General features: G+C 52.4%; 4 protein-coding genes across 4 annotated transcripts; 3 read left to right on the top strand and 1 right to left on the bottom strand.

The window, feature by feature from the left end:
* Positions 1-3435: 3435 nt before the first annotated feature.
* Positions 3436-6256, top strand: TGAM01_v208771 (STE/STE20/PAKA protein kinase; the record flags this gene model as incomplete). Its single annotated transcript, XM_018800822.1, has 5 exons — positions 3436-4179; positions 4284-4509; positions 4653-5696; positions 5756-6090; positions 6158-6256. The coding sequence occupies 5 exons, from the start codon at positions 3436-3438 to the stop codon at positions 6254-6256; spliced, it is 2448 nt and encodes an 815-aa protein (XP_018666287.1).
* Positions 6257-8003: 1747 nt separating this feature from the next.
* Positions 8004-9098, bottom strand: TGAM01_v208772 (hypothetical protein; the record flags this gene model as incomplete). Its single annotated transcript, XM_018800821.1, has 1 exon — positions 8004-9098. The coding sequence occupies one exon, from the start codon at positions 9096-9098 to the stop codon at positions 8004-8006; it is 1095 nt and encodes a 364-aa protein (XP_018666286.1).
* Positions 9099-10298: 1200 nt separating this feature from the next.
* TGAM01_v208773 (hypothetical protein) lies at positions 10299-10787 on the top strand (the record flags this gene model as incomplete). The annotated part of the gene is made up of 1 exon (XM_024550405.1): positions 10299-10787. The coding sequence occupies one exon, from the start codon at positions 10299-10301 to the stop codon at positions 10785-10787; it is 489 nt and encodes a 162-aa protein (XP_024404833.1).
* Positions 10788-12303: 1516 nt separating this feature from the next.
* On the top strand, positions 12304-12825 carry TGAM01_v208774 (hypothetical protein; the record flags this gene model as incomplete). Its single annotated transcript, XM_024550406.1, has 1 exon — positions 12304-12825. A coding segment is annotated over one exon (522 nt), but the record flags the coding sequence as incomplete, so codon positions are not given.
* Between the last annotated feature and the right edge of the window lie 1710 nt (positions 12826-14535).

Here is a 14535-nt window from a genome sequence, read left to right on the forward strand (position 1 = left end):
GCAAAGCCACCGAGTGTAGTAAGCTTTGAACTCGCGATACCAAAAACAAAAAGTAAAAGTAAGATCTTATGATTCTTTCACTTTTGTTAACTTTATGGAAATTCTGCAATGGGTCAAAGAAGTTAATTTCAGTGATAATCGTTGCATAGCGCCTATTCAATGAATAGACACCCTGGCATCCATTCTGTTCACCAACTTATATAACTTGTTATTTGCCGCCAGAATAACTCCTGTATGAAGCAAAACGACTCCTTTGCTAGAGCGTAGCATCGCCAACCTCTCTTTGGCATTCTGAATATTAGAGTCTGAGTATGCAGTAATTTGAACTTTTGTTCAACTTCACAATACTTTCAACCGTGCATACTTGCGCGCATGTACTTTCACCCATCATTACCCTTCCGTGGGCAGCCAGGCCGTGTAGCAGCAAGAGAAAACGCCAAACCAGTTGAAAGAGCCGAGGCCCGGCTGCCGATTTTAATCGACGAAGAAGCCGAAGAAACAAGTGATGGCACTCTTCTCGTATCTAGAACTAGGCGGTACTGGTAGGTTTTGATCACAGACGCGTCTCATCGAGAGACAGACCAGGCGCCTAATCCCGTCTCTGCCATGCACCGACCTGAGACCAAAACTCGGGCTAAAAACAACCCTTTGGCGCCTACAAGATCAGAATGGCTGCGTTCGGCCCGCCAGTGCCGTTGCAATAGTCTCCGTGAAGGGAGCGCTAGGCTTCACAATCCCTTGGCTTGCCTGGGACGAGAGGGCAGAGTTCAAGGGATACCCCTGGTCCGATCGAGCTACTGCTGTGTTATACGAGAAGAAAAAGCAAAGAAAATAAGACAATGTCGCCCTGTTGCGCTTTACTAAGCGTCAAAAAGCAACGACTGCATACCTATTTGATAAGAAAAAGAAAAAAAAGTCAGCTTGAATGCTTCCATCAGCAGTCAGCTTGTTACAGCTGGCAAAGAAATTGCATGGAATGGGAGCGGGGTGTCTTAAAACAGCCCCAGCACCATGAAACAATGCGGTTGCCCACCGCCTTGCAGCAAATTAATGAGCTGAGATGCGATGCCGTCTATTTCGTATGTGCAAGTATGGCGTAAATACGGATTGGCAGCTCCCCTTTTGCATACCAGACACATTGTGAGAAGTGACTGTTTTCCCTGGCTGCGTGCGATCGATATTATATGCTGCAGGGATGGCTGAAAGACCCTGCGGCGGCACGTCTCTGGAACAGCCTCGTGTCTTCAGCGAGCCACGCCCAAAGTGCACTAGGCTGCATAGAAACCTGACGTCGTCAAGTCCAAGGCCACGAGTAGATCCTAATGAGCATCAACTTTACTGTATACTTTATTTGGCGAGGTGGCTCTGAATATCAGTTGATGTATCACAGCTGGCTTATCAACGCCATAGACGTTTAGTTCCCCATATGATAGGCGCTGGCGTATTTTGGTAGGTGGATTTTTTGCCCTTCTGCTGTAGGGCTTACTATTGATATCAATTGGCCATTCATGATCCTCCATCTTCTTGGAGATTTTAAGTCGCAAAGCAGCGCTAGTATAATCGCACTGGGCCACAAAGCAAACGAATAAGAAAGAAAAAAAAAAGAAGAGAAAAAAACGGAGCAAAGCCAGGATCAAGAATCGATACTGTGCTCGAACCGATACTGTGCTTGTGAGAGGCTTTTTTTCCCTTCTGCTCCGGCTTGTATTGTAGTCTACATAGCTGGGCATCAACTTTCGAACCCCGAGCTTCGTATTTTCGGCTGCAGTTGGCGCGCAACATCAAGCCGCCCAGAATCGCAAGGAATAGCGCCTGATGAACGGCTGGGCCTGTAAGTGAGCAGGGCTGGCAAGGCCGTATTTGGCGGCGATCTGCACCAGTGACGATTTCAGCAGCAAGCAAGCTGGAAATTCTGGGCGCAGCATGAGCTTCCCCAGCAAACGACAGGGGGGCCAGATACGGGGCAACTGAATTGATTGACTGGCAAACTGGGTACATGTACAATGTCAATAGGTAGGTAGGCAATAGGTGCTCGGCTCACGCAGATGCAGCAGATAGAGGTCAACTGCTGCGATTTGCCCGTCACAACGCAGATATGCTCCTACGCTCCTACGCAGCCGTCACATCGCGGTGCGTCTATCGTGGCAGTTTATTTGGCCAGCCCGGCCGGGTCCCCAGTAATAAACGCCTCATGCAGGCTTCATCCTGGCCCAGCGCCGACTGCACGTCTTCTCTGTGCCACTAGACGCGGGCCCCTCCCCCTCCTTCATTCAGTAATGCTCACCAGCCTGTCTGCGCTATATCCACCATGTGCCCGCGCCAGCTCCGCACTGGGTCTCTACAGTGCTGGATTTGGCTTCCATGCCTCAACTGTCTTATCATCTCTTTTCGATATATGCCGAGTAGACGGCGCGAGGTTTGAAGAGAGATGTCGCTGCATTCGACTTAGGCTATGCATGTATGGAATGCAGGCCAGAAAGCTCGTGTACTAATACGTAGGTAGTAACGAATAGAGAAACACAGGCTCTGAATTGAACAGGGCCATGGCCGCCTTCACCCAATGGCGGAGCATTGACTTATACCTGACGGCGCAACTCGAGACTGCGCGCGCATTGTGCTGCTATTTTGGGCCGTGGCTCATTCACTATGCGCTCTGCCAGCCTTGGCCTGTTGGGCGGATGAATACGAATAAAGGCGCATGCGGCGGATCCAACAGACATTCACACACAAATAGACGTGATCAAGATTTTTTTTTCTCTTCTGTTTCTGTTGCATCTGTGCGTTGAAAATCACAAGTGCCGCGAAGACAGTTGGTCGATTCGCAACTTGTCCCACCCCCCGACCCGCATACGCAGCACAGTGCATTTTCACTTCCGGCTCACACCTGCTGGCGCCCCTCCTCGGCCTATTATCTCTTGAACAATCTGCCACCATATGGGGCCCGCGACAAGAGCAGGCAGGGAATAGCAAGACGAGCCAAAATTGAAGGTGGACGGGATAGAGAGCAGAATCCCGGGAAGCAGCCTTCCAGAGCGTCGTGTTTCGCTCGGGCTCCGTTCATATTTGCACGTTTGATGGACTGTACCAGATACCTGCTAGAGTGCCTCTTAGTGGCTTCCGTACGCCATCTCACCTCGCATTCATGTTTCTTTGTCGTCCCATGCCTCACTTCAACTCACCATTTTTGTTTCCGCAACAGGCCATCGTCGAATCCCGGTCAGCTCTTTCTTGTCTTCGCCCCCAATCGCCAGCCTGCTCTGCTCTGGGCAAGTAATTGGTTGGCCACTGTTGCGCCGGCCGTGTCCTCTCCAAAATAGATAGTCGAGCCACTGGACGGGCCACAGTCGGGGACCCTCACTTTTTGTGTGGGCTGAGACAGTCTTAGGTAAGGGTGCGTGCGTGCTCGCAGCAGCAGCAAAACCCATTCGATCCATCATGGACCGCCAGAGCCCGCCGTTGAACGGCACTTCCCAGCGTCGCAAACTCGTCAAGCGGCCCCCCTCGCACCAGCCCTACCCGCGCTCCTCGTCTGGCTACGACACAGAGTCGCTCGACGGCAAAAGCTCCAGCTCGCGCAACCTCCGCCGGGCCCCCAGCGCTCCGCCAGTGCGCTCCAACGGCTCCAACGCGTCCAACGGCTCGTCGTCCCCGCGACCGCACCCCTCGAGCTTCGCCCAGCGAACGAATGCATCGCCGGGCCTGGGCCACGGCGACTTCTCCCGCACCAACCGATTCCGCCTGTCCGACCCCAACCAGAGCGACCGCCGCGGCAACGAGGACCTGATCGGCGCGCCCTTTGACGGCACCAGCATCCTCAACCACATCGAGGCCACCAAGTTCCAGGTCACCAGCTCGCCGCCGCCGTCGCTCGTCAAGGCCGCGACCGACCCCCGCTTCGCCAGACCGTCGCCGAGGACCTCAGCCAGCTACGGCGGCGCCATGGATCCCACCGCGCTGGAAAAGGCCACGGCCGCCCGTGTCGACACCGGCCTCATGAGCCCCAAGCGCTTCTCCGACGAGGCCAAGGACTCCAAGCCCACGACGTCGCGCAAGAAGTCTGGCTTCTCCGGCTTCGTTAACAGCCTGGTCGGTTCGCAGAGGAAGCCTGTGATTTCAGCGCCCGAGAACCCTGTGCATGTCACGCATGTGGGCTACGACAGCACAACCGGCCAGTTTACCGTCAGTCCAGCCTTTTTTTCTGGGTGGCATGTTCCGCGGCCGCCTGAACCCCGCATGGCGACGCAGTTGCTGATGGATTTGATCTGATGCTAATGTCCAACCAGGGTTTGCCCAAAGAATGGCAGCGTCTCATCAACGAGAGTGGCATCTCCGAGAAGGAGAGGAGAGAGAACCCTCAGACCATGATTGAAGTCCTGACCTTTTACAAAGAGACCACCGAGCGGCCACCCGAGGATCAGTCGCTCGAGAAATTTCACAATGCTGCGGCAGATTCTCGCCAATATGCCGTCTCTCCAACATCACCAAATACATATCCCGGCAATTACTTTGGTACGACATTTTCCTTTCCTTCTTTTTTTCCTTTTTCTATCTTTCGTTGCCATGTTTTTCTATTTTAGAATGTCATATGCTTCATCTTTATCACTGTGGCTGTTGCAGCAGTCTTCTAACCTCTGATTTATTTATCAATGCAGGAAGTTTTGAGAATCCCCGGGCACCGCCTCCAGTCCCTCCCGGCAGAAGTCATCCCTCTGGCCCGGTCAAGGAGATCATGCCGAGTCGACCAGCCCCGAAACCTCCGATCAGCATGAACAATCGGCCACTGCCGCCCGGTGCGTATGCCGCCAAAGATTCCGGCATCGGTATGTCACAGTCCATGGACGACAGCCGCTCAAAAGATAGCACCCCGACGATGCTTCCAGAAGAGCATAGATCACGGTCTAATTCTCGCACCAACGGCCTATCGCCTTATACTCCCCAGACTCCCTCCCCCAGCACCGCCACCCAGGCCAATGTTTACCAGCAACAGTTGATGCAGCAGCAACAGGAGCAGGCCATGGCACAAGCCCAGGCTGCCATGACTGGACAGGTTGCCAGAGCGCCCAGCAAAAGACAGCAGTCTCCGCACATGGCGGCTGGTGCGGGATACGCTCGCGCTCCGGAAGCCAACGGCCATCACACAGCGACTGCACAGCGCCAGCAGCCTAGTTCGGGCGCACCAGCTGCTGCTGCAGGCGCACGCCCGCGACAGCGAGTCCGCCAGAGCAACGGCATGGACGTTGTGGCCTCACTCAAGCGGATATGTAGCGAGGGAGACCCACGCAATATCTACAGAAGCTTCACCAAGATCGGCCAGGGTGCTTCAGGAGGCGTGTACACTGGTCATGAGAGAGGAACCAACAGATTGGTGGCTATCAAGCAGATGAACCTGGAGCAGCAGCCGAAGAAGGATCTCATCATCAACGAAATCTTGGTGATGAAGGACAGCTCTCACCCGAACATTGTCAACTTCATCGACAGCTACCTCTGCGACGGCGAGCTTTGGGTGGTCATGGAGTACATGGAGGGCGGCAGTCTTACCGATGTTGTGACTTTCAACATCATGACAGAGGGACAGATTGCTTCCGTGTGCAGGGAGACATTACGAGGACTTCAGCATTTGCATTCCAAAGGCGTTATTCACCGAGATATCAAGTCTGACAACATTCTCTTGTCCAGCGATGGCAACATCAAGCTGAGTAAGTTACTTGTCTATTCCCATTTTCTTCCCACTCAATGCTAACCTTCGTTACGCCAGCCGATTTCGGTTTCTGTGCGACCATCAACGAGGCCCAGAATAAGCGTACCACTATGGTTGGCACGCCGTACTGGATGGCCCCCGAAGTCGTCACGCGAAAGGAGTACGGCCGCAAAGTCGACATCTGGTCGCTGGGCATCATGGCTATTGAGATGATTGAGGGCGAGCCGCCGTACCTGACCGAGTCGCCCCTCCGCGCGCTGTGGCTGATTGCTACCAACGGTACGCCGCAAATCAAGAACGAGGGCGACCTGTCCCCGGTGTTTAGAGATTTCTTGTATTTTGCATTGAAGGTGGATCCTGAGAAGCGAGCCAGTGCACATGATTTATTAAGAGTGAGCCTTTTTCCCCCTTGCAGATTGAAAACCCATTGATCAATTGGCTGACACTATCTTGCTGTAGCATGAGTTCATGAAATCATGCGTCGATTTAACACAACTGTCACCCTTAGTAAGGGCAGCACGAGAGCAACGAGCGCAAGAGAAAGCTCGAAAAGGCTAAAGCATTGTTTAATTATTCCACCTCATATACACCCCTTCTTTCTTCCCTCTCTCTTTTTTTTAGAGGCAAAATCCCAACAACAGCTAGAGGCATCAAGACACCTTCCATCTTATTTTTCCATCATTGTTATCATCAGAAAGGAAGGACAGAAAGAAAGAAAAGAAAGCCCATTTTTGAATATTAGAGGCATCTCTTCATTTCCCCCCCTTGACTTTTTCCCCCTTCTCAGCCCCCTCTCAAAATATTTCTACCATTACATCTTTTTACAGGAAAAGGGGGGATCTTCTTAAACTTGGGGTGTTATTGCTACTACTATGTGTATCTAGAGCCGCGGGCTCCCTCTTTGCCATGTGCTTGTTCTCATCTAACTCTTTATTTTTTTTGCATTTTTTGAATTCTTTTTCATTTCTTCTGGGGGCACTTCTTACGAAACTTGGTGCTGAATCTTTTTGCTTCTTACCCCTTTTTTTACTTTATTCCTACTTGTTTTTTTTTTTTTTTCTCTATAAAAAGAAAAATCAAGAGTTTTTAGTTAATACCCAGGTGAAAAGAAACGAAGAAAAATGCATACTCGAGAAAAAGAAAAACATATTTTGCTTGCTTGTAGACGAGACTTGAAGGGTTTGAAGATGGCGGTGGATACCTGTCACTTTTATACTTTTTATGTGATGTTCCTAATTGAGGCAGTTTTTGGCGCCTGTCATCTTATGATTCGTGAATGCTATTTTTGTGTTTTGGTATTTTTTGGTAAAGTTTAAATCATGGCGCCTGTCAAAGTGTCGTGAGCCCGCCCAATGATACGAGCTTGGGGGCACACCATGCTACGAGCGAAATAATCAAAAATTACTATGAAACAGGACCAACCGCAGACATTCTTCTTACAGCTAACATATATGTTGAAATAGAAGAGGGCTTCTGTGGGAATTAAGTCTGGTAAATGGCCGACAGAAAAAAAAGTGAGAATCCAGGGAGGTTAAAAATGTTGTGAAGCGAGAGTCGAGTGTACTTTCGGAAGCACAAATTTCGCAGAAGGGAGATTCGGGGGAGGTTAAAAATGCTGTGAAGCGAGAGTCGAGTGTACTTTCGGAAGCACAAATCTCGCAGAAGTGAGATTCGGGGGAGGTTAAAAATGCTGTGAAGCCAGAAGAGTCGAGTGTACTTGCGGAAGCACGTAGACAGATTTTGCAAAAGTGCAGTGATTCCAATTCCCTCTACCCTCTTCTCAAAGAAATAGGAATATGGTATCACTCGCCAATACCGAATTGGTTATTCGTCTCAAACAATCATCACAAGCAATAAGACTCTTTTTTTGAATTTGTAACAGCTCAAAGCCTCTTCATTAATTGATTTGCCTTTTTGGCATATCAGATTTTCATCTAATGTCTCTAATCTTCGTCATTGAACTCGACGTCTAATTCCCTCTATGCTCGTCTGGCTCTGTATACCCCGACCAGCAGACAGCAGACCCAAAAAACTCCAAACAAGTCGAAATCAGAATAGTAAAAAGAAATGCGATGCAACTCTCGCGATAATAAAAACAAGCATCATGATCATGCAGTGGCTCAAAGGCCAACCAAATCCCCATTTTTATAGCTACCCTCAAAATCGACTGCAAATTTCATGCATCGATATCTCCCAAAACTCCCATGTCCAAGCCTTGAGGCCGTAGGACGGTGTCGCTTCCGTGATGATATTAATGTGTTGTGAAAAATGATGTGTCCATGCTAAAAAGAGGAGTTTTCGCTCTTTAGTAGCAAGAGTAACCACCGTCGATGATGACGTTGGAACCAGTCATGAAGCTGGAGGAGTCGGAAGCAAGGAAGACGCAGAGACCGTTGAGCTCATCAACAGCACCGAGACGGTCCTGAGGAGTCAGGGACTTCCAGATCTTCTTCTGGGCCTCAAGGGCGGGAACACGGTTGAGGGCAGTGTCCATGTAGCCGGGAGAAATGCAGTTGACACGGATCTTGTACTTGGCCCACTCAGCGGCGATGGACTTGGCGAACTGGATGACACCGGCCTTGGAGGCGTTGTAGCAGCTCTGCTCCTGGGGGTAGTTGACGATGGAACCAGACATGGAGGCGACCAGGATCAAGCTGCCAGGCTTGCCAGCGGCCATCATGGCGCGGCCAACGGACTGGGCCATCAGGAAAGAACCAGTCAGGTTGATGTCGATGAGACGACGGAACATGGCGGGGTCGTAGGTCTCAGCCTTGATGTTGGAGTCGGCAATACCGGCGGCATTGACAAGGACGTCAGGAGCACCGTAGATCTCGACGACAGAGTCGACGGCGGCGTTGATAGCAGCGCCGTCACGGACGTCGACCTTGAAGAAAGAGACGGGCAGACCAGACTTCTGGTGCAGCTCAGCAGCGGAGGCGTCTCCGAGCTCCTGGTTGGCATCGAAGATGATGATGGCCTTGGCACCGGCCTCAGCGCAGGCCCGGGCCATGTGGTTGCCGAGACCACGGGCACCACCGGTGATGATGATGACCTTGTCCTGGACGGTCATGCTCTTGACGGTGTGGGGGAGCTGGTCGTAGACCTTCTTGTTCAGGGGCTCAACCTCATCGCGCTCGGCGGGGACGGGGCTGTCGTAGGGGACCTTGGCGGCGCCATCAGGGACCTGCAGAGTCTGGTGGGCGCCCTCGCCCTGGCCGTAGACGGTGACGGGAACCTCCTTCTCGCGGACGACGCTCTTCTTGTTGGCGGTGTCAGACACGCGGACGGCGCGGGTGGCAGAGAAGAAGCGGACGGCGTTGCTGGGGGCGGCAACACGAGAAGCGGCGGAGAAGTTGGCGACGCGGGAGGCGCGCAGCATGCTTCGTGTAGAGAAAGACATTGTGAATGTGATGTGTCTTTGTGTGTGAAGAGAGGAAGATGGAGATGATGGAGGAAAGGAGTTCTTCGTAAAGCGGTGTAACGAAGGCTCGCTGTTATATAGGAGTTTGGAGGTGGTGAAAGATAGTAAACGATGGAAAGATCTCTTGCAGTGTGAAAAGCCGTGAAAGAGAGATGACTTTCTGTCTATATGCTGTGATTGCTTGCGGGATGACAGAGGTGCTTGGTATGCAGAGGAAAAGGGAGAATGGCTGCTTGCAAACAGCCGTCGAGGCGTGTCTTGATATAGATTTCGGCCAAGACGCACAGCTGGAGGATGTGGGGGCGATACCTGGCAGAAAAAAAAAGTCGAGGGGCAGCTAGCGCGGTGGGCCCTCGGTGGATGCGGCCAGGGGGCTGCAGTGGGTGTGCATCTGGGTCTCAGCGATGGCGAGTGGGTTTTCAGTGGGTGGGCGCTGCATTCGACTAGAAGCTTAGCGCGGCGGGAGGTCCGGCAGCGCAGCCCCCCTGTAAGATGCAGCGAGGTACGTACCTCCGCCAGAAGATTCAGGTTGCATGGCAATTGGGATACAGACACATTCGGAACGCGTCCATTGATTGCTCTAAAATTAAATCCCTGCCCAATGGTGGCCAGAGGCCGGCTCACGCGCGCCACCTCGGAGGCGCAACTGCGATTGCAATTCCAATCAATTGCCAGGAACTCCGTATTCGCAGGGCCAGTCTGTACCGAGAGACCTGCTTTGCAGTACAAGCACAGGTACATGCAGCGGTTGGATGACCTGGAGGGGCAGAGGCCCATTACCCCTCTATTCTCACCTGTACCAGTACAGGATCTTCACCACCCGTGCTTCTTCCGCTATCTCGTTGCTTCGACTCTTTTTTCGACAGCTTTCTTGGTGGCGGATCCGTAGATATGCACTCCTGTGTGGGTTTTTTATGGGCGTGTGACGCAAAGCCAGTGCCGATTCTTTCTCTGGCCGTGATAGCACGGGGTCTCGGAATCTGCCTTGGTTTAACATTTGCTGACAGCTGCTAGACCGACCGCCGTGAGCCAGCGCCGTGATGCCGATCGAACATGAGATTTACCTGGCGGTGCGCGGTGCCAAGAAGAACAACATTCCGTGGCAACGCTCATCGGCCTTGATTTACACTGCTAATCAAGCTTCGTTTACATCACACGAAATGCATCCTCCCGAAGCCCATGCATCGCTGCCAGAGGAGAGTCGAGGCCTTGCAAGCTGCAGCAGGAGATGCGTTCTCGGCCGCCGTCCAGCGTTGCTCGCCGAAGCCGTTCTCCAAATTTCTTACAGAGCCCAATTGGACACTGATTGGACAGGAAAAAAAAATCTTTTTTTCCTCTGCAGACCCTGTACAGATAACGTGGCTTGGTAGAGTTTGTGGTGTTGTGGCGAAAAAGCGACAATGCGCGTTGGTCGGGCGCTTTTCGCCCTCGATCGGGGTTTACTCAAAGATCTATTGCCGTATCGGATCCGAGCACAGCAGAGAGGCAAAACCTGGGGTTGCACTTCTGTCGCTGCATCTGCAACCAGGCGATCAAGGCCAAACGATCGAAGCTGGACTGGACAAAGCTCTCTCCGAAGAGGAGGACAGTATCTTTGAAGCTCTCCCCGCCACTATGCAGCGCAGACCAGCTAGTCTCACCCCGAGCGCAGCAGAGACACGACGGTGAGACATGTGCCAAGGGGTCTAGAGAAACCCAAAGACGCCAAAGCCATGCGAATCCTTTGTTCCGCTTGCGAGGAGGGGTATGTAGAAGGAGCCTCGTTTCCAGCCCTTGACATTGCTGTAGTGAGCGAGCGCCAAAAGATGTCAAATCTGCCGAGTGAATGTTGACGAGAATCTCCAATTCGCCATTGTTTGATAAATGCACCTTGATAGTGACCTACAAAAGATGCATAGAATACAAAGGCATCAAGCTACCAGGCATCAAATTGCAGACAGCTTCGCATCTGCCCAAGTCGCCGCAATAGCGGGGCCTGCTGCCGGCGAGCCCAGTGCTGCAGTAGCACTGCTACCACCACACGCTGCCGGCTACTGCTACAGCGCTCAGCTAGCACTGCCCACAGCGCATCTCGGCAGCCGCAGTTTTCAATGTTGGCACCCCTCAACTGCCCAACACAACCCTCCGAGTCAACATCTCCGTGCGACCTCAACCCAGTCCCGCGCATGAATATCTCTGTGTCAGCGTTTTCTTGCTGCTGTTGGAATCCGCGCCGCCCTCAATCCGAATCCGTCCGCCAATCTGTTCTCCTAGCTTTCTAGGCCCTGATGGACCTCCCAGGCATCGACATTCTTTGGCGTGCCCGTGGGGGTTCCCACTGGCCCCGAAAGTAGGGAGCCGGCCGTGGTTCCTGGGTGCGACGGTAGATGTGGCGCTGCCCGGAACGTTTTGGCGCAACGCAACCCTCCCTGGCATGAATCCGGTCCCGCACAGAGCATCTTGAAGTCAAGCTACTGCTAGTAGCAGAAGTTGGAGAATGCGGGATAGAGGCCAGCTACAGCTACAGCTACATGTGTACCTTCAACCTCACTGCAAGGCAACTGTCGTCGTACATGCAGAAGATGCGGCGTGAGCGACGAACTCCTGTCGGACTACAGCCTACAAAGGAATCATGCTTACCTATATTACAGGAGCTTTCCCCCAGAGAATGCGTCTCACTCAGCCAAAGGATTGCGGCAGTCTCTGCATCAGCAAATCTTGAAGCACCGTAGCTGACGCATCCATCTTCCAAGAAGCGATGACCAAACGAAGCCCTCTCATGTTTCCAAAGAAAGAAACCTCGGTAATGGCAGCCGATGGCGCCGTAAAAGATTTTTTCCAATCAGCAGCATGCACCGGGTGAGCACCTCTCGACCCAAAAAGATCAAGCAACACGCATCAAACACTCTTACGAATACCAAGATGCATCTCAGCGAGTCAGATAAAGGCCTCAATGACGCACTGTCGCTGTCCGCTCTCCTTGTCTTCATCCCGGCCAGCGTGGGTTTCATGGCGTCAGCGGGCCTGAAGAGGACCCCGTGGACCCCTGAATCTTCTTGATTGTTCTCAGCATCAGCCCTTGAAGCTACGAGGAGGAAAAAACTTAGATCCCGTTGAAGCCACATATCCCATTTTTCTTTTTCCTTTTTTTTCTCTTGTTTGCTTCACAGAATTTAATTACAAAAGTGGCGACCCATTCAGGCCCGGTGTCCAGCCTCCCCCCCACGTTCTGCGCGCCACTGAGGTATTGGCTGGGGCTTCTGCATCGGCTTCTGGAAGCACGGCACACCAACATGAGGTCGCCCTAGGAAACTTCTGTGGGGACCGTAGACACGCTGTGGCCCACAGGGCCCACGCACGAGTTGACAGAGAACATGGTGGTCGATCAGGCAATGGGACCCGGACACTGCTTGGCTGCCAGAAGCGGAGCACTCTACTTCCACAAAGGACGAAAAAAGGTACCCGTACGCTGAGATTATACGGCTCCATGCCCCCAGCCTCGTGGAGATGGTATGGAGTATCGAAATACGTCTGCCTAGAGGTTTACGGGGCTCTGGGGCAAGCTTACAGCAAGCCTTCTGGGGACGCAGAGTGCTTTTTGGCCTACAAACACATACCAAAGCAAGCAACACAAGAGGGGAAGCGAGCTAGGATGAAGAAATTTCTTGCAAGAATGAATGGATGGGGAGAAGCGTTGAAACACAAGAAATGCGGTGTGCCAACGTAACGTCCTGCTTGCAGCTAAGCGGGAACACATGCTCAAAGTTGCCGCCAGACCTGCGATTTCGGCCTGGGCCCTCTGTCTCTGGCCATTGGGCTCAGCCAAGCTGCCATCTCAGCGCTTCAATTTGTCTTGTCCTTCTCTACAAAGTATGTGTGGGATGATCACCCCTGAGTCGTCGCCTCGTCATCGTATTGGCGACATTGCTTCGTGTCACAAGACTGAGGCTGTAAGCGAGAACAACCAGGATAAACCAGCCATCTCACTATGCAACTTATCCGGATCGTCAGGACTCGCTTCTCAGGGTCCTCGATGCGATCAGCTCTCGCCGCATACTCCGTGAAGATGGTCTCCCCACCGTTTTACTTTAGCGCAGTTTTCTACCGTTTTCCCGCAACGGGAAGACGCCAGTGTGGTCGTTAATAAGGTTGTTCGAAGCCTCCTTGGCGAGGGAGGTCTGGCAAGGGTAGCTCACCCTTGTTAGCGCTGCTACATAGTGCAGGGTCTCTCCAGGAGCGTGGAACTGATGTATACTGGTATTTTTTTGGCCCCCTTTTCCCTTCCAAAATGTTGAGAGTAAGTTACGGTACTGATGCCCTCTTTGAGAATCTGCCCAGCTGCAAACGGCGTCATGTGGTAGCTGACATGCATTGCATTGTCTCAGGTCATCGGGCTTTGTGGCTTCAGGTGCAAAAACGGACAAGACATGGCCGGCATTCCTCGTATGCCCAATGCACTGTTCCAGCCTCTCTTCTGTCGAAAAGACGCCATTTTATATGCTATTCACCCATTTCACTTGGCTGAATTCAGACCATGTCCCTCATAAACTAGCAATAAAGACAACTACACCAAGACTTGCTTGATCGTCCCATACAGAGACAGCCTCCAACAATCTGCATTCGCACCCGCCTCAAGAGCTGGTCAAAGCTCCTGTTCAGTCTGCCTGCCGACACCCCGGATTTCGCGAACCGATGCGGAAAAATCAAACTGTCCGCATGACCACTGCGAGATTGGCCTGGGTTTATTTCCGGGGGCCGGAGCACGACACCGTTGCCGGCTCCCCACGTTTCCCAATTGATGGTTGGCGACTAAGCCGTGCGGTTGCCGGCTGACGGTTGGTATGTACCGTCAGCCCCTGAGCCACCACCTCCAAAGATACTCGTCAGCTTCGTTTTGGGTGCCCTTGTGTCCTCCTGACCTTGCTAAGATGAAGCTTTCATTTCGGGGCTTCGGAAACGACGCTCCTCTACTATGGAGTAGTTATGGAGTAGTCTTCCGGAAAGATTTTCCATTTACTAACAGCGGTTTAGTTGGCACAATGATGAGGCTCAGACCACCAACACAAAATACTAGGCCTAGGTCCTAGCAGAATGCAAAGTTGGGTGCGGGCTCCAATGCTAAAAGTGGCCAGAAAATTTTTATGTAGCTGCCTAGACCCTCTTCTCCTCACCAGCGACAAGATGGTGTGGTCAAAGCTGCATTGCCGGCAGTCGAGGCGCGATCTATTGAATTAACGTCTCTGGATGATTATCCACACGCAAACACACACCACACAGGAGACATGCTCCGAGTGCGATTGCGGCTCCCACGACTCACGCTTGTTCTTTAGGTATCGTCAGTTTTCAGTTTTCGAGGGACGGGGGCTTCTTGGGCGGAAACCGCCCTCCCCCACATCGGGCAAGATGTGGTGGTGCATCCCGGCCGCTCTAATCCTAC

This window comes from Trichoderma gamsii (genome assembly GCF_001481775.2).
Source record: "Trichoderma gamsii strain T6085 chromosome Unknown Scaffold_39.2, whole genome shotgun sequence".
NCBI classification, from domain to species: Eukaryota; Fungi; Ascomycota; class Sordariomycetes; order Hypocreales; family Hypocreaceae; genus Trichoderma; species Trichoderma gamsii.